This window comes from Lithobates pipiens, unplaced genomic scaffold (genome assembly GCF_037356315.1).
Source record: "Lithobates pipiens isolate NorthernLeopardFrog02 unplaced genomic scaffold, aLitPip1_a1.2 Scaffold_13, whole genome shotgun sequence".
In the NCBI taxonomy this organism is placed as follows: Eukaryota; Metazoa; Chordata; class Amphibia; order Anura; family Ranidae; genus Lithobates; species Lithobates pipiens.
Window position 1 is genome coordinate 146535475 of NW_027507718.1, and position 20598 is coordinate 146556072.

At 43.9% G+C, this 20598-nt stretch overlaps 1 protein-coding gene across 21 annotated transcripts in view; it reads right to left on the reverse strand.

Annotated features, from left to right (window-relative positions):
- Window positions 1–20598, reverse strand: part of PTPRS (protein tyrosine phosphatase receptor type S) — a 733740-nt gene that overhangs the window by 622758 nt on the left and 90384 nt on the right. For all 21 annotated transcript variants that reach the window (XM_077475694.1, XM_077475692.1, XM_077475693.1 and 18 more), the window contains one exon: window positions 19587–19725. In XM_077475694.1, the coding sequence (XP_077331820.1) occupies window positions 19587–19662 (76 nt within the window). In that variant the 5' untranslated portion in view covers window positions 19663–19725. The remainder of the gene's footprint in view (window positions 1–19586; window positions 19726–20598) is intronic.

Consider the following 20598-nt stretch of genomic DNA (forward strand, 5'->3'; position numbering starts at 1 on the left):
CATTATTCCACTGCATATCTTGGTGTCATCTGGAAAGACAGAAATGTTACTTTTGATCCCAGACTCATTATCATTTATAAAGATGTTAAAAAGTAAGGGTCCCAGCACTGAACCTTGGGGTACACCACTGATAACCTTAGACCATTCAGAGTAAGAATCAATCACTACTCTCTGAATTCTGTCTTTTAGTCAATTTTCTATCCATTTACAAACTGATATTTCCAAACCTGTAGACTTTACCTTACACATGAGCCGTGTGTGGGGGACTGTATCGAACGCTTTTACAAAATCCAAGTATACCACGTCCACCGCCACCCCTCTGTCCAAGGTTTTACTTACCTCCTCATAAAAAGAAATCAGATTTGTCTGACACCTTCTGTCTTTCATGAATCCATGTTGTCTGTTGCTTAAAGTGTTTTTGTTCAGCAAGAACTCGTCGATGTGGTCTTTTATTAAACGATTCAGTATCTTCGCAATTATAGAAGTTAAGCTAACGGGTCTATAGTCGCTTGGTAAAGACTTTGATCCCTTTTTAAATACAGGCACCACGTTCGCCCTGCACCAATCCAGTGGGACTATTCCCGTCATTAATGAGTCCCTAAAAATTAGATACAATGGCTCTGAAATTACAGAGCTCAATTCTTTTAGGATCCGTGGGTGGATGTCATCAGGGCCAGGTGCTTTATCCACCTTTATTCTGTCTAAATATTTCTGGACCATATCACTTTTAAGCCATTGTGGATCATTTGGGGCTGTGTCACTATCACCCCCATTATGGACATGAGCCCCCCCATGCTCTTTTGTGTACACAGAGCTGAAGAAAGTATTTAATAAATTAGCCTTCTCTTTGTCCCCAGTCACCCACTCTAGATTATTTTGTAAAGGGCCTACATGCTCAGACTTGACCTTTTTACTATTAATATATTTGAAGAATTTTTTGGGGTTTGTCCTACTATCTTTTGCAATCGGTCGTTCGTTTTGAATTTTTGCATCCTTGATTTCCTTTTTACATAGTCTGTTAAATTCTTTATAACATTTAAATGACACTAGTGATCCTTCATTTTTATATTTTTTAAAAGCTCTTCTCTTATAGTTTATAGCTTTTTTAACTTTGGCCGTGAGCCACATTGGCTTTGTTCTTAGCCTTTTAAACGTATTGCCCATGGGAATATACTTTTCAGTGAGGTCCCAAATAGAGGTCGACCGATATGGGTTTTTCTCTGGCCGATGCCGATATTTAGAAATCATGGCGGCCGATAGCCGATATATGATGCCGTTTTTTTTGGGCCGATATGTTAGGCCGATTTTTTATTTTTTTTAATCCCCCTTGATCTCATAAAATCTAACCCACCTTTCCCACTGGGACATTTTTCAGGCGCTTTTGGGCTAAAAATAGCGCCTGTAAAGTGCCTGCAAAACGGCTCCCCTGCAGTCTGTGTGAAAGACAGAGTGCTTTCACACTGAGTGCCCGTTCACACAGGGGCGACACGACTTGCAGCGCGACTCACAGACGCGACCTGCACACGACTTCAGCAGCGACTTGCAAAACGACGACTGTATAGAAGTCAATGCAAGTCGCCTGAAGTCGCCCCAAAAATAGTACAGGAACCTTTTTCTAAGTCGGAGCGACTTGAGTCGCTCCTATTAGAACGGTTCCATAGTACAGAACGGAGCGCGACTTGTCAGGCGACTAAGTCGCCTGACAAGTCGCGGTAGTGTGAACGGGCACTAAGGCGATGCGCTGGCAGGATCTTAAAAAAAAGTCCTGCAAGCAGCACGTTTGGAGTGGTGTATACCACTCCTCCACCACTCCTGCCCATTGATATGAATGGGCACCACTGCCGAAGCGCATGCAATGCGATTTGGCAGCGTTGCTTCACTGGCGCATTTAACCTCTTCCTCGGCCGCTAGCTGGGTTTTATGTGCCCCACTAGCAGCCAAATAGCGCCGATAAAATTATGGTAAAGAGCCGCTAAAACTTGCAGCGTTTTACCATCAACGCCTGATACAGAAAATTTCTTACATTTAAACATTTATTAAACAAAACAAACCTCCAATCAGTTTACTTGTATGTATGATTTAGATTTAAAAAAAAACCTATATATTAAATAAAAACAGGTAGTCAAAACTTTTGGACGAAAAAAAAATGGGCTAACTTTACTGTTTTTAAATATTTTTTTTTTTAAATAGTGTATTTTTTTCCCAAAAAAATGCATTTGAAAGACCTCTGTGCAAATGCCGTGTGACATAAAATATTGCAACAACCGCTATTTTATTCCCTAGGATCTCTGCTAAAAAAAATATATATATAATTTTTGGGGGGTCTAAGTGATTTTCTGGCAGAAAATACAGGATTTTTACTTGTAAGCAACAAGTGTCAGAAAAGATTTAGTCTTTAAATGGTTAAACTGATAACTTCTACACACTGAGATGATTTCATTCATTCAAGTGTAAACATTGTATCTTTTTGTTCTTTTCTTGGCAGACTGCCCAGAGAGAAGGAAAGTCATTTCTTTGACAACTCAGGCAACTTACACTGACTTCTATTACAGAAGTCTTTCCAAGTCGCGCTGTTCTAAATCGGCCTTTTTATCAGCACAATCTGCCGATGCCGATTAATTAAAAAACTGCAAATATCGGTCGACCTCTAGTCCCAAACAGTCTTTTTGAAGAATTCCCATTTCTGTTCTGTGCCCATTGAAGCGAATATTCTCTCCCAGTCTAAGTCCTGGAGAGCAGCCCTCATCCTTGGAAAATTTGCTCTCTTGAAGTTAAGTGTTTTTTCTTGTGTATTTCTTGTTTAGCGCTAACATCAAAAGAAATCATGTTATGATCACTGCTACCCAGGTGTTCCTTTATCTGGACATTAGTAATAAGCTCTGCATGGTTTGAGATTACCAGGTCCAACAGAGCTTCATTTCTAGTTGGGGCCTCAATAAACTGGACCATAAAATTGTCCTGTAATAGGTTGTATACTTTTCTCCCAAGGTAGACACAATAGAACAATGGAATACAACCACAACCCCAAACGACCCAGCAAAGAGTATACAACAAAATGAGACAATATGCTAATTATATTATATACATATATATATATATATATATATATATATATATATATATATATATATATATATATATACATACATATATATATATATATATATACATATACACACACACACACACACACACACACATACATATACAAAGTGTCTTGCAAAAGTATTCACCCTCTTGGCTTTTTACCTATTACATTACATTACAATGTATTACATTACAGCCTTTAGTTCAATGTTTTTTTAACCACTTAAGCCCCGGACCAATTGTCAGCCTAAGGACCAGAGGTCTTTTTACAATTTTGCACTGCACTGCTTTAACTGGTAATTGCGCGGTCATGCAATGTTGTACCCAAACGAAATTTGCGTCCTTTTCTTCCCACAAATAGAGCTTTTTTTATGGTATTTTATTGCCTCTGCGATTTTTATTTTTTACGATATAAATGGAAAAAGACTGAAAATTTTGAAAAAAAAAAAGATATTTTCTACTTTTTGTTATAAGAAAAATCGAATAAACTCAATTTTAGTCATACATTTAGGCCCAAATGTATTCAGCCACATGTCTTTAGTAAAAAGAATGTCAATAAGCGTATATTTATTGGTTTGCGCAAAAGTTATATCGTCTACAAACTAGAGTACATTTTCTGGAATTTACACAGCTTTTAATTTATGACTGTCTATCTCATTTCTTGAGGTGCTAAAATAGCAGGGTAGTACAACCCCCCCCCCCCCCCAAAGGACCCCATTTTGGAAAGTAGACACCCCAAGGAAATTGCTGAGAGGCATGTTGAGCCCATTGAATATTTTTTTTTTGTCCCAAGTGATTGAATAATGACAAAAGAAAAAAAGTTTACAAAAAGTTGTCACTAAATGATATATTGCTCACACATGCCATAGTTATAAGTGGAATTGCAACCCAAAATATATTCTGCTGCTTCTCCTGAGTACGGGGATACCACATGTGTGGGACTTTTTGGGAGTCTAGCCGCGTACAGCACCCCGAAAACCAATCACTGCCTTCAGGATTTCTAAGGGTGCACATTTTTGATTTCACTCCTCACTACCTATCACAGTTTCGAAGGCCATAAAATGCCAAAATAACACAAAACCCCCCCAAATGACCCCATTTTGGAAAGTAGACACTCCAAGCTATTTACTGAGAGGCATGTTGAGTCCATAGAATATTTTATATTTTGCACAAGTTGCGGGAATATTACAAACTTTTTTTTTTTTTTTGCACAAAGTTGACACTAAATGATATATTGCTCACACATGCTATGGGCATATGTGAAATTATAACCCAAAATACATTCTGCTGCTTCACCTGAGTACGTGGATACCACATGTGGGGGACTTTTTGGGAGCCTAGCCGCGTAAAGGACCCCGAAAACCAAGCACCGCCTTCAGGATTTAAATATAAAACGCTACCAAAAAAAACTGTTAGCGATCGCAGGGATCAGGCATGACTCTGTGAACGCTGCAGTTATGTGTTTAGTGTTTTGTAAGTGACAGCGATTGATCGATACTGCACTTGGGTGGGCTGGGCGGAGGGGCAAAATGCAGGTGCTAGCAGGTATTTGGGCTGATCCCGCTAACAATGCATTTTTTTGGAACCCTAAACTGCTGGGGATGCTAATATAGATCTGATCAGATCAGATATTGATCTGTTCAGATACTATACCACTACGGGAGGTGTATGCTTTGCACGTGGGTGTTAGCGGTACTGGCACTAACCTAGCGCTGCCTGGGGCAACGCAGACCCTATCTGACCCTAAAACCTAATTGATATCACCCGCCGGGTGATCAGGGGGTTAAACCTTTATTGGGTAATAAATGGTGGGTGCCCTGATGCTATAAAAAGCAAACTAAGTAACCAGCATCACCCGTAACACTTATACGGTGATCACTGTTGAAAGGGTTAACTAGGGGCAATCAGGGGGTTAAAACCTTCATTAGGTAGTATATGGGGGTCTCTGACGCTATATAAAAACCTGACGGGGAACCTAAATAACTAACTGGCTAACCAGCATCACCAGTGACACTTATACGGTGATCGCTGGTGAAAGGGTTAACTCTAGGGGCAATCAGGGGGTTAAAACCTTTATTAGGTAGTATATGGGGGTACCTAACACTATAAAAACCCTGGCAGTGAACCTAAAAAATAACTAGCTACCTAGCGGCACCAGTGACACTAATGCAGCGATCAGAAAAAAACGATTGCTTAGTGACACTGGCAAAAGGGGGTGAAAGGGTTACCTGGGGGCCATCAGGGGGTTAAAATCTTTATTAGGTAGTATAAAAACCTGACGGGGGGGTGATCGGGGGGTGAAAGTGTGCCTATGTGTACCTACATGTCAGTGTAGTGTTGGTGCACTTACTAGGATGTCTTCTCTCCTCGCCGTCCGGTCAAAAAGACCTCCCCGAGGAGAGTGACATCACTTTCTCCTGCCTGTGTTTACACTACACAGGCAGGGGAAGCTTCTCATTCGCCAGGAGCGATCGAGAGGGGGTGGCCAGAAACCAACAGCCATCCCCTCATCCCGGATCGCTCCTGAAGCGAAACGGACCATCGCAGCCAGCGGGAGGGGACCCCCACGCGTTGGAAGGCAGGCACGTACGGGTACATGCTTGTACCTGTCCGTGTGTCATCCAAGATGGCTGCCGAAGAAGACGACCTGTTACCTCTTCATGTCAGGAAGGGAATGCCAGCACCCAAGATGGCTGCAGAAGAAGATGATCTATTACCTCTGCCCCTGTCAGGATGCCATTGCACGCACCATGTGATAGCTTTTGCCGCCCAAACAGGCTACTTAAATTCAGCCAGTTTCCATGCTTAGTGCTGTCTGCTCTACAGCGTTCCCTGTGTAACCTGCAATTAGCTACCTGACTTCTGTTCCTGTTGTGACCCGGCTTGCTTCCTGATGTTCCTGTGTCCTGCCTGCATCCGACCCCGGCTTGTCCCCCACTCCGCACCTGCCTGCTCCTTCTGCCAATCTGCTGCCAGCCTGTTGACGACCCGGCCTGTAATCTGATTCTGTTTCTGCTTCAGCCCCTGTTCCTGACGTGCCCATTGTGTATGACCCGGCCTGCCTGTACTTGCCTTCTCTTCAGCCTTGAGGGTGCCACCATCCCTTCTGCTGCATCTGCACTCCTGCCTGTGGGGACTAGTTGTCTACTTGTTCCAGCTACCTGCCTACCACTGCTCTGGGATTTCTACAGACACCTCTAGTGCTCTGAGCCAGCTCCAGGTTCAGCGATCCCGCCAGGCACTCGTGCGACTCTGCATCTCGGTGCTTCCTGTCAGCTCTATCAGGGGCTCCAAGTCAGAGTTGTAAGAGAGGCCATCCTCTGCATATCAGGCTCCATCACCAGGTATGTGACAGTAGCAGACAGCCATGTCCGAGCCTGTGCGAGGACCCTCTCCTATGGAGGAACTCTGCCAACACCTAGCCGGATTAACCCAAGCCGTAAAAGACTTACAACAGGGTTATACCCAGCTGGAAGGCCAAATACAGACCTTGTCTGCCTCTGCTCCTGCTCAAGCACCTGCCACTTCTTGGATGCCAGCAACCCCCGCAGTTGTTATACTACCTCCTGAACCCAGAGTTCCAACTCCTGAAAAGTTCCAAGGAGAACGCAACAAGTTCAGAGCCTTTCGCAAAGCATGTGAACTCTATTTTTCGCTACAACCACGCACCTTCTCCCTGGAAGCCACCAAGGTCGGGTTTGTCATTTCCTTGCTTCAGGGGGAACCGCAGGCCTGGGCCCACCGGCTCCTTGAGCAAAAGGCCACATCTCTGACGGACTTGGCCTCTTTTTTTGGAGCCATGGTTCAGTTATATGAAGACCCCCAGCAAGCCGCTACTGCGGAAGCTGCTCTTCACATGCTTCGGCAGGGTCGCAGGGCAGTGGAGGACTATGTTTAGGCGATGGAGTTCAGATACCAGCTGGAACGATGCTGCCCTGTGTTACCAGTTCCGCATAGGCCTTTCTGATCAGCTCAAGGACGAGCTAGCACGAACAGGTGTCCCTTCCACCTTGGAGACACTTAGAAATTTGTCAATCCAGATTGACCGTCGCCTAAGGGAACGTAGGTCGGAACGAGCCGCCGACCAGTCACGCCCAGAATGGATGTTTAGGCGATGGAGTTCAGATACCAGCTGGAACGATGCTGCCCTGTGTTACCAGTTCCGCATAGGCCTTTCTGATCAGCTCAAGGACGAGCTAGCACGAACAGGTGTCCCTTCCACCTTGGAGACACTTAGAAATTTGTCAATCCAGATTGACCGTCGCCTAAGGGAACGTAGGTCGGAACGAGCCGCCGACCAGTCACGCCCAGAATGGATGCTTCCAAGAGTGCCTGGTTCTTTCAGTCCCGCTTCACCTGCTCCTGCCGCATCCACTTCAGATGCATCTGAACCCATGCAGCTTGGTCTCCTCCGCCCTTCTTTGACTATGGAAGAACGCCGGCGCAGACGCCAGCTAAATCTTTGCCTGTACTGTGGAGGCTCAGGACATTATGTGAGATCTTGCCCAGTCAAAATCCGTAAGTGCCTCTCAGTTACATCCGCTTCTCCTCCATCTCTACCCAATAACTCTGCTCATCTTGCTCTTTCCATTTTGTTGCAGCTCCCAGGAGGAGTTATCCAGACTCCCGCTATAATTGACTCTGGAGCTTGCAGCTGTTTTATAGATTTAGCTTTTGCTGCCAAACATCACATTCCTCTACTACCCAAGGCTCAGAGACTTTCTGTACATCTGGCAGATGGATCCACCATTAATTCTGGATTGGTTACTCATGAAACCATCCCGTTATCCACCACCATTGCCAAGAACCATCAAAAGCTTCTACGCCTAGATGCCATTGCCTCCCCTCTGTTCCCAATCATTCTGGGTATGCCTTGGTTAAAAGCTCATAACCCTCACATTAACTGGGTTACGGAAGAAATCAAGTTTCTTTCCCCCTATTGCCTTCAGCATTGCTGGCAAGAGAATCATCAGAACCTGCTGTGCATTGATGTGGAGTCCGATGCTCGCCAAGTTGTTCCAGTGGCATACCACGACTTTTTGGACGTTTTCAGCAAAAAGGGGGCAGAAACACTTCCTCCTCACAGGGCCTATGACTGTCCAATTGAGCTCCTCCCTGGGGTTGAAGTTCCTTTTGGCAGGATCTTTCCTCTATCTGAATCTGAACTTGTTGCTTTGAAAGACTACATTGATGACAACCTTAAAAAGGGGTTCATTCGCCCTTCCACGTCTCCTGCCAGTGCGGGGATCTTCTTTGTAGAAAAAAAGGAGCACTCACTACGCCCCTGTGTGGACTACCATGAACTTAATAAGATCACTGTAAAAAAACGTTACCCTCTTCCACTTGTGCCTGAACTATTCCAGCGACTCGGTACGGCCACTATTTTCACGAAATTGGATCTTCGGGGTGCTTATAACCTGGTTCGCATACGAGAGGGGGGTGAATGGAAGACGGCGTTCCGCACACGGTTTGGCCATTTTGAATACCTCGTAATGCCCTTTGGACTTTGCAATGCTCCCGCTACCTTTCAGCACTTCATCAACGATGTCTTCCGAGATTTCCTGGATCTTTTTGTTGTCGTTTATCTTGATGATATACTAATCTTCTCTCCCTCTCTAGATCACCACCGTAGTCACGTCAAGAATGTATTGAGTCGCCTTCGACAACACGGACTTTATGCAAAACCAGAGAAATGTGTATTTGAACGCCAAAGCATCCAATTCCTGGGTTTAATCATTTCCACTGAAGGCATCCAGATGGATCCCCAGAAGGTTACAGCCATCCTGGATTGGCCTGCTCCCAGTGATAAGAAGGGTGTCCAACGTTTCGTGGGGTGTGCAAATTTTTATCGAAAATTCATCAGAAATTTTTCTGCAATCATATCCCCCATTACAAGTTTAACCAAGCAAGGTACAAGATTCTCTTGGTCTCCGGAAGCTCAGAAAGCTTTTGACGCCCTAAAAAGACTTTTCACATCTGCATCTGTCCCGAAACACCCTGATCCAGCCCTGCCCTATGTCTTGGAAGTAGATGCCTCAGAAACAGTGGTCGGAGCAATATTATCTCAGAGGCAGGGAGCTAAGGCTCTACTGCATCCAGTTGCTTTTTTTTCCCGCAAGCTGTCAAATGCTGAAAGGAACTACGACGTCGGGGACCGTGAACTTTTGGCCATCGAAGCTGCTCTGGAGGAATGGAGGTACCTGCTAGAGGGGGCTGCACACCCAATCTTGATCTATACAGATCATAAGAACCTTGAGTATTTAAGAACAGCAAAAAGATTGAAACCCAGACAAGCCAGGTGGGCACTATTATTTTCTAGATTCACTTTCCACTTAACATTCAGGCCCGGTTCGAAGAATACAAAACCCGATGCGCTATCACGCATGTTCAGCAAACCTGAAGAAATCTCATCTCCCGATACCATTCTATCCCCTGGGAACTTCATGTTGCTTCAAGGAGAGTTAATAAAACAAATTAAACAAACTCTAGTAAGGAACCCTTCACCAGCTGGGGTCTCTCTACTGGCAAAGGATGGGCTACTTTGGCACGAAGACAAGGTCTTTGTGCCGGAAGACCTCCGAATGGCCATCCTGGGGCGATGCCATGATCATGTGCTGGCAGGTCACTTTGGCATTGGCAAGACAACTGAATTAGTACAACGGACATTTTGGTGGCCGGGGGTGGAGAAAGATTGTAGGAAATATGTAGAATCTTGTACCACTTGCATCCGCAATAAAACCAGCAGATCCAGACCCTGGGGTCTGCTAAAACCCTTACCAGTCCCCAGTAGACCTTGGAAGATGATCTCAATAGATTTTATTGTAGAACTCCCCCCATCTAAGGGGCCACAACACCATTTTTGTAGTTGTCGATAGGCTGTCTAAGATAGCACACTTCCTGCCCATGAAGGGCACACCATCTGCTCGAGAAACAGCTCAAACCTTTGTCAAGGAGATCATAAGGCTTCACGGGATTCCGGCCAATATTGTGTCCGACCGTGGAGTGCAGTTTACATCCAGATTCACTCGGGATTGAACTTTCATTTTCTTCTGCATATCACCCACAAATGAATGGGCAAACAGAGAGGACTAATCAGACCCTCGAACAGTACCTGCAATGTTTCTCCTCATTTTCTCAAGACGATTGGGCTTCTCTGCTTCCCCTGGCCGAGTTTTCTTATAACAATTCAGTACACTCTGCTACAAAGCAATCTCCATTTTTTGCAAACTACGGTTTCCACCCTTCTTTTTTGTCTAATACAATTCCAGATTCCCTGTACCAGCTGTTTCCGAAACTATACATTTCTTCAACGCCAATAACAAACTGCTACAGGAAACAATGGCCAAGGCACAGGCATACAATAAGGACGTTTTTGACAGGAAAAGAAGAGGAGAATTGATCTTGAACCCTGGTGACCAAGTGTGGCTAGCAAACTACTAATTTGAAACTGGCCTGTCCCTCGAAGAAACTGGGCCCTAAATTTATAGGACCCTTTCCGGTGAAGAGACGAATCAATGAGGTTGCGTATGAATTAGAGTTGCCTGAGTCATTTAGAATCCACCCTGTGTTCCACATAACCTTGTTGAAACCTGCCATTCCTGACCCCTTTCCAGGACGAAGTTCCGGCCCGCCTGAACCTGTAATTATTGACGGGGAGGAAGAGTTTGAGGTAGAAACAATCTTAGGCTGCAGGAAGAGAAGAAATCAGATCCAGTTCCTGATAAAATGGAAAGGATATGGGCCAGAGGACAACTCCTGGGAACCCGAAGGTAATATCCATGCCCAAGATTTGGTTCAGGCTTTTAAGAACTCCCATCCTGACAAGTGTGCCAAGTTGGGCATCCAGAGGCTGCCCTTTGGGGAGGGGCAGTGTCAGGAAGGGCATGCCAGCATCCAAGATGGCTGCCGAAGAAGATGATCTATTACCTCTGCCCCTGTCAGGATGCCATTGGTGTGCACGTACCATGTGACAGCTTTTGCCGCCCAAACAGGCTATTTAAACTCAAGTCAGAGTTGTAAGAGAGGCCGTCCTCTGCATATCAGGCTCCATCACCAGGTACGTGACACCGTGCCATTGTGCTGACGTATTTTTGCGGCGGTCCTAAAGTGGTTAATCTGAATTATATATGATGGATCAGAACACAATAGTCTGAGTTGGTGAAGTAAATTTAGAAAAATATATACATAAAACTATTTTTCAGAAATAAAAAACTGATAATTGGCATGTGCGTATGCATTCACCCCCTTTGTTATGAAGCCCATAAAAAGCTCTGGTGCAACTAATTACCTTCAGAAGTCAGAATTAGAGGTCGACCGATATGGGTTTTTCTCTGGCCGATGACGATATTTAGAATCGCGGCGGCCGATGGTCGATATATGATGCCGATTTTTTTAGGCCGATTTTGAATTTTTTTTTCTTTTTCTTTCCATCTCATAAAATCTAACAGACACCTTTCACACTGGGGCGTTTTTCAGGAGCTTTTGGGCTAAAAATAGCACCTGTGAAGTCCCTGCAAAACGGCTCCCCTGCAGTCAGTGTGAAAGCCTGAGTTCTTTCACACTGAGGCGATGCGCTGGCAGAACATAAAAAAAAGTCCTGCAAGCAGCATCTTTGGTGCGGTGTAAACCGCTCCTCCACCACTCCTGCTCAGCTTCACGGGCGCGTTTAACCCCTTCCTCGGCCACTAGCTGGGTTATAAGTGCCCCCCTATTAGCCGAATAGCGCCCCGCTAGAAGTGTTTTACCGTCAACGCCTGCCTGCTCCAGTGTGAATGCTGCCTTAAGTAATAAGTTCAGTTCATTCATAAGTGTAAACATTGTATATCTTTGGTCTTTTCTTGGCAGACTGCCCAGATAAGAGACTCCACTGAAGAACTCAGGCAACTTGCATTGGCTTCTATTACAGAAGTCATTTGCAAGTCGCGCTGAAGTTATAATCTGCCTTTTTTTCATCAGCACAATCGGCCGGCCGATATATCGGTCGACCTCTAGTCAGAATTAATGAAATGATGTCCATCTGTGTGCAGTCTAAGCCCTTGTACACACGGTCGGACATTCCGACGGAAAATGTCTGATCGGACCATGTTGTCGGATAATCCGACTGTGTGTGGGCTCCATCGGACTGTTTCCGTCGGATATTCGACGGACAAAGTTTTAGAGCTGGGCTATAAGCCCTCGTACACACGGTCGGACATTCCGACAACAAAATCTGTCGGATTTTGTCCGACGGATTTTGTCCGAAACTTGTGTTGCATACACACGGTCAGACAAAGTTGTCGGAAAATCCAATCGTACGTAACGTGATGATGTTATTTCGTTAGGACGGGACTACGTTCAGGCTAGTAGCCAATAGCTTTGGTCTAGGAATTTGATCTGAGCATGCGTGGCACTTTGTCCGATCGGAATTCTCTACACACAATCGGACAAAGTCCGATCGGATCATGTTGTCGAAAAGTTTTATAGCCCAGCTCTAAAACTTTGTCTGTCGGATATTCCGACAGAAACAGTCCGATGGAGCCCACACACAGTCGGATTATCCAACAACACGGTCCGATCGTACATTTTCCGTCGGAATGTCCGACTGTGTGTACAGGGGCTAAAACTTTCTGACAACATGATCCGATCAGATTTTGTCCGATTGTGTGTAGAGAATTCCGATCAGACAAAGTGCCATGCATGCTCAGATCAAATTCCTTGACCAAAGTTATTGGCTACTAGCCTGAACGTAGTCCCGTCCTAACGAAATAACGTCATCACGCTACGTACGATCGGATTTTCCGACAACTTTGTCCGACCGTGTGTATGCAACACAAGTTTCGGACAAAATCCGTCAGACAAAATCCGACAGATTTTGTTGTCGGAATATCCGACTGTGTGTACAAGGGCTAAGTGTCACATGATATGTCATTACATATACACACCTTTTTGAAAGGCCCCAGAGGCTGCAACACCTAAGCAAGAGGCACCACTAACCAAACACTGCCATGAAAACCAAGGAACTCTCCAAACAAGTACTTCTCAACGACATTGTCCCTAACAAGTCAGGGTTAAGTTATAAAAAAAAATATCCAAATCTTTGATAAACCCTAGGAGCACCATCAAATCTATCAGAAAATAATAGAACATAACACAACAGCAAACCTGCCAAGAGACGTCCCCACACCAAAACTCATGGACCAGGCAAGGAGGGCATTAATAAGAGAGGCAGCACAGACGCCTAAGGTAACCCTGGAGGAGCTGCAGAGTTCCACAGTAGAGACTGGAGTATCTGTACATAGGACGGCAATAAGCCGTATGCTCCATAGAGTTGGGCTTTATGGCAGAGTGGCCAGAAGAAAGCCACAACTTTCAGCAAAAAACAAAATTGCACGTTTTGAGTTTGGCATGTGGGAGACTGCCAAAATGTATGGAGGAAGGTGCTCTGGTCTGATCAGACTAAAATTGAACTCTTTGGCCATCAAAGAAAACGTTATGTCTGGGGCAAACCCAACATCACATCAACCAAAGAACACCATCCCCACAGTGAAATATGGTGGCGGCAGCATCATGCTGTGGGGATGTTTTTCAGCAGTCGGGACTGGGAAACTGGTCAGAGTTGAAGGAAAGATGGATGGTGCTAAACACATGGATATTCTTGAGCAAAACCTGTACCACTGTGTGTGATTTGAGTCTAGGATGGAGGTTCACCGTCCAGCAGGACAATGACCCCCAAACACACTGCTAAAGCAACACTTGAGTGGTTTAAGGTGGAGCATATGTGTTGGAATGGCCTAGTGAAAGCCCAGACCTAAATCCAATAGAGAATCTGTGGTCAGACTTAAAGATTGCTGTTCACAAGCGCAAACCATCCAGCTTGAAGGAGCTGGAGCAATTTTGCAAGGAGGAATGGACAAAAATCCCAGTGGTATAATGTGGCCAGCTCATAGAGACTTATCCAAAGCACCTTGGAGCTGTGATAGCCGCAAAAGGAGGGTCTACAAAGTATGGACTTTGGGGGGGGGGGGGGTGAATAATTATGCACATTGATTATTTCATCCATTTGTTGTTTGCTTCACAATAAAAAAATAAATCTTCAAAGTTGTAGGCATGTTCTGTAAATTAAATGATGCAAATCTTAAATCCATGTTAATTCCAAGTTGTGAAGCAACAAAACACAAAAAATGCCAAGGGGGAGAATACTTTTGCAAGGCACTGTGTATATATATCTGTGTGTATGTATGTGTATATATGTATAGACACACACATACACACACATATACATTTATACATACACAACATTCCAGTTTGGTTGTACAGTGAGTCCGATTAGTACAGATCAGACTGGATTTCTCGGTCACCCTGTGCCCCTATTAGAGACACAGGGTGACTTAGACATAGGAGGTGCAGGGGGAGCTGAAACAATGGTTTCCCAACATCTCCAGGGGATTCTGGGTTCCACGGGCCCCCCGCCCAAGTAATGCTGTCACACTCCTCAAATAAGGAAAATCCCCTTGCCATTTCTTGTGGCATGAATCTTCTTTGTTTTTTTAATTATTTGCAAGGAAGTTGTCCTCTTGCAGATCTAGCTCCAGCTTCTCACTGACGGTCACTAAGTTACTGAAGACCTCTTTGGACTCCTCACCCACCTTCTCAAGTCCACAAACATCTAGAACAAACTTCAAAGGTTCTACCAAACCCCATTTATAGTGACAGCCGTAACCGCACTCCAAGCAAAGCTAATGTTTTTTATGGCCTTGTAGATGTTATAGTCCTTCTAAAATTGTCGCAAGGCTGTTCCTGATTCATCAATCGCCTTTACCGCCTGACAAAAAGTGACGTAAATAATATTTCTTGAAAGTTGCAATAACTTCCTGGTCCATAGGTTGGATAAGTGTGGTAGTATTCAGTGGCAGTTGCACTACTTTGATGTTGGGAGGAAAGTCATCCATGAATGGGGGGTGGCCCGGAGCATTGTCAAGCAGAAAAAGAATGTTGAATGGGACATCTTTCTTCAAGAAATATTTTTTCATCTCTGGGATAAAGTGGTGGAAAAACAAGTCCTGGAAATTGGCCTGCATAACCCAAGCTTTGGAGTTACTCTTCCACAAAACAGGAAGAGAGCCATTGGCTATGTTTTAAGGGTTCTTGGGTTCTCTACATGGTAAACTAAGAGAGGCTTCAGTTTCATATAACTAGAAGTATTGTCACCAAACAACAGCCTGTCTTTTGATGCTTTATTGCCTGGGATGAACTTTTCCTCCTTACTCATGTAACTTTGGTCTGGCATTCTTTTTGCAGTACAGTCCTGTCTACAATAAGCCCTGCTCAGGTAAAGCGCATTCATCAATAATTTCTCGAATCGTTGCAAGAAATTCCCGGGCAGCAATGGTACCTGCACTCGCTGCCTCACCACTGACTTTTTTTGAAGGTTGGCTCTAGCCTTGAAACTATGACACCAGCCATGGCTGGCATTAAAAGATGCACCCTCTGATTCTTTACCATGTTTGTTCTTCAAAGTCTCCATATAGGCTTTCGGCTTATTCTTGAATTAGCTTTACACTGAGAGGGACTCAAAATGGATGTTGGTCCTGCATCCACACACTGAAGTTTCTCTGTGCTTTTTTTGATATTACTGTTGACATCATTGGCACAGCAGACTTCACATGTTCTATGATCTTGTCCTTGTTAATTAGAATTATGACGATGGTTGAACTATTCATGTTACCGTATAAGAACTAGTGACATCTTCTATTTTTTCTCCTCGCTTCAATCTCTCAAATATTTTCACTTTTGCTTCCATTGTTATTGCTTGGCACTTCTTAGCAGTCCTTTCTGCATCACCGCTGCTTTTATGCTTGCTTCCAGACATCCTGGGTTTGAAATCCACACTTGTACAATATAGTACTATACAATACTTCCTTTCACGGCATCCATTGTCTACAACTGTGTTGCTAGCTTTAATTGGTCACAGCGATCACATGGTATAGACAGGATCACTCACAGCCCATTTGTACCATGTGATTAGCTGTGAATCAGTTTAATCTCGTAAAAATGGTTGCATATACCAATGAAATTGATTGGCATAAGCAATCATAATGTGTAAAAAAACAAAAAAAAAACCTTATCACTTGCCCAGAGTAGTAAAGTATTAGTAAAGTGTTACTATGGTAACACTGTATTGCTCTGGTCACGGTGTGTTAAAAACAAAATTTTAACTGTAACGTTGTAACCCTGTGTGGGCGGCACAGTGGTGTAGTGGTTAGCACTCACACCTAGCAGTAAAAAGGGTCGCTGGTTCAAATCCCAACCATGACACTACCTGCCTGGAGTTTGCATGTTCTCCCTGTGCCTGCGTGGGTTTCCTCCGAGTACTCTGGTTTCCTCCCACACTCTAAAGACATGCAGATAGGTTAATTGGCTTCTGTCCAAAATTAGCCCTAGTATATGAATGGGGACCTTAGATTGTTGGCACCTTGAGGGTAGGGACCAATGTGAGTGTGCAATGTACAGGGATAGGGGTAGACACTCACTCAGGTTGAACTGGATGGACTGGTGTCTTTATTCAACCTTACTAACTATGAAACTATGAAACTATGAAACAAAAAGAAAGAAGAAAAAAAATGTAAATGTAAAAAAAGTAAAAATATATATATATTTTTTTGCATACTGTCACCAGTGTCCCTGATCACTGCCACATCAGTTATATGATAATGGTGTACTGCAGGGGTCATCAACCCCCGGGCCGCGGCCCACTGCCGGGCCGTGGCCTGCTTGCAGCCGGGCCGCAAAGGCTGCACCGTCTCTGATGAGCGGCGGCGGAGCAGGCAGAGAGATGACATCATCTCTCACCGCCCGCCCGCATCACCGCTGTTTCCGCGCTTACAGCGGGGCCGCTATACGGAGGCGAGCGAGCAGAGAGATGAGATCATCTCCAACCGCCCGCATCGCCGCTCTTCCGCGCTCACAGGGGGATGCTATAATGCTGGAGGTGAGGCGGGGGAACAGAGAGATGAGATCATCTCTCACTGCCCGCCCGCTTTACTGCTCCTCTGCTGACACAGCGCGGCATTACACTGGTCCAGGCTTGAACTAATGTGCACAGCTGTGCTGCCACCACTGCAGTGACAACAGTCATGTGGTGGCAAGTGACAATCCACATTTGGTGGCAGGTGTCGTGGCAAATGACAAGCTGCATCTGATAGCAGGCGACCTCGCAAATGACAAGCTGCATCTGATGGCAGGGGACCTCGCAAATGACAAGCTGCATCTGATGGCAGGGGACGTGGCAAGTGACAATCCAAATCTGGTGGCAGGTGACGTGGCAAGGGACAAAATGCATCTGGTGGCAGATGACGTGGCAAGTGACAAGCTGCATATGAAGGCAGGCGACATGGCAAGTGACAATCTGCATCTGGTGGTAGGTGACGTGGCAAGGTGACATGGCAAGGGACAAGCTGCATCTGGTGGCAGGTGACATGGCAAGGGACAAAAAAGCATATGGTGCCAGGCAACGTGGCAAGGGACAAAATGCTTCTGGTGACAAGTGACGTGGCAAGTGACAAGCTGCATCTGGTGACTGGCGACATGGAAAGTGACACTGGCACATTCTGCGTTATGGTGAGTTGAACTATTTCATTATATATTACAATGTAATAATAGAAATAATGCACTTCAATCATCCTAACATCATATCAATGATGGTGTCGGGATGATTGAAGCGCCAACGCCAGCCATCGCCCCGATAAATTGCCCGCGAAAAGCTGCATACACCCCACTGGGCCTTGGCACAATTTTCTTCAACTACGCCGGTCCCCGGTGCCAAAAAGGTTGGGGACCACTGGTGTACTGTACTGGTGACAGTATATAAAAAAATGTAAAGCTTTTTTTTGTTAATTTCTTAATTTTCCTAAAAATTTGGACAAAAAATTACAACTTCAAAAAACTCGCAATGCCTTTTACTAAATACCTTGGACTGTCTATTTTCCAAAAAGAGGTAATTTGGGGGTTCTGGCGTTTTTGGGCCTCAAGAAATTAGATAGGCCATCAGTACATCAGGACTGATCAATTTTCAGATACGTATACCATAGTTTCCTACAGTCTAAATAATAAACACTGAGTTGGGTTATTTTCACCAAAGAAATGTAGCAGAATACATTTTGAGCTAAATTGATGAAGAAAATGTATTTATTTGCAAAATTTTACAACAGCAAAAAATTAAAAACCCAGCGGTGATTAAATACCACCAAAAGAAAGCTCTATTTGTGTGAAAAAAATGATAATAATGTCTTATGGGTACAGTGTTGCATGACCGTGCAATTGTCAGTCAAAGTGTGAAAGGGCTAAACGCTGAAAATTGGCCTGGGTAGGAAGGTGGTAAAAGTGCCTGGTATTGAAGTGGTTAAAACAAGTAAATATGATATATTTTCTTATCTATTTACTAATGCTAGCAGCATAAAGATTCAAAATAGTCAATGTTACTTGACAGAGTGAACTTCCACTTTAAGCTTAGGAGTTATGTCAACTGATTGAAACATGTACCAACTCATCCCTAACTATAGGGTACCCTCCCCTTCATCATCTACAGCAGGACTTATCTTAGTAAAAAAAAATAAGTTAAAATACTTTAAATCTACAAGCAAATTTTAATCATTGTTCTGAAAAAAAGATTCATAATTGGATAATTGGTTAATTGGATTGAGTATTGTGGCGACTATTTTATTTGATACAAAACCGACATCTTTGAAACTAAAAGCTCTGGTCCTTGGGGGGGAATTAAGCTACAAGCTTTTAAAGGAAATGTAATGTATATATGTTTTGTAAAATTTTCTTTATTTACATATGGTAAGGACTAAAAAAAAAAAACTGATTATTTTTCCCAATCAAAGAAACTTTATATGTGAATATTTTGTATTCCTAATTTATTTTAGGCAGCAGGTGGAGCTTTAGGGCTCCTATTCACATTTGACTTTTATGCTGTTAGTCTCTCTTTAAAAAACCTGGTGATCCTGCCATTACTCCTGGGTTTTTGTTTCAAACTGACAACAATAAGAATGTAAGCAGACCCATGCTTCCATGATCAACTTGCATGCCTTTACTTGTTGCTGGGAGTTGTCAAAAACAGGTACCCACTGCCCCCCTCCCCCCCTCGAAAGGTGCCAAATGTGGCAAGGGGGGGGGGCCAAAGGGTTCTTCCATCTTTTGGGTTGCGCTCTGCTTTAAGGGCCCTTTCATATTGATACTCTTTTAAAGAGTTCCCTTTGACTTACAATGGAGGGTGCCTTTTTTTTTCGTGCACTCTTAAAAAACTGCAAAGATGTAGCATGCATAACTTTTGAAAGTGCAGCGCACCTGCAGTCTTTACAGTTACTAGGATTTAATGAGGAATAGCTTTCATGCCCTTTTGCCATCCATGGGAATGCACAGCAAAAGCGCACCAGTGTAAAAGGGGCCTAAAAGTAGAAATTATCTATGAAGTTGAAATGGTAGCATTCAGGATACTGGTTCAGTTTTCATTTACTTACCATCTGCCCTGAGTCCAGAGAGAACATGGCTAAGAAAACACACAAATAGCACCACGCCAGGACTGCTCATGGTCATCCAGCTTGTGACTCCCTAGATCAGTGCAACTACTATAGCCTGGGCTTAAACTGGCAGCAGCATCTGTGGGGGAAAAAAAAGTACAAAACAGAGATTATTGTTATTTAACTACAGTGTAAGCTATAACTTGTAAAAACATTTTTTAATTATTTACAGCCAATCATGTGATATACACACATTAACCACACTACACAAACTAGCTTTCTGGTCCCATGCAGTGTCTTGAAAAAGTATTCATACCCAATGAAATGTTCCACATTTTGTCATGTTACAATCAAAAATGTAAATGTATGTTATTGGGATTTTATGTGATAGACCATCAGAAAGTGGCGCATAATTGTGAAGTGGAAGGAAAAAATGATAAATGGTTTTCATTTTATTTTCACAAATAAATATGTGAAAAAGTGTGGCATGCATTTGTATTCAGCCCCCCTGAGTCAGTACTTTGTAGAACCACCTTTCGCTGCAATTACAGCAGCAATTCTTTTGGGGTATTTCTCTAACAGCTTTGCATATCTAGAGAGTGCCATTTTTGCCAATTCTTCTTTGCAAAATAGCTCAAGCTCTGTCAGATTGGATGGAGAGCGTCTGTGAACAGCAATTTCTTGCCACAAATTCTCAATTGAATTTAGGTCTGGACTTTGGGCCATTCTAACACATGAATATGCTTTGATCTAAACCATTCCATTGTAGCTCTGGCTGTATGTTTAGTGTCGTTTTCCTGCCTGAAGGTGAAGCTCCACCTCAGTCTCAAGTCTTTTGCAGACGCTAACAGGTTTCCTTCTAATGCTGCGTACACACGAGCGGAATGTCCAAAAAAAAAAGTCCAACGGAAGCTTTTCATCATATATTCCGATCGTGTGTATGCCTCAGCTGACTTTTTTTACGAAAATTCTGACGGACCTAGAAATAAAACATGTTTTAAATATTTCTGAC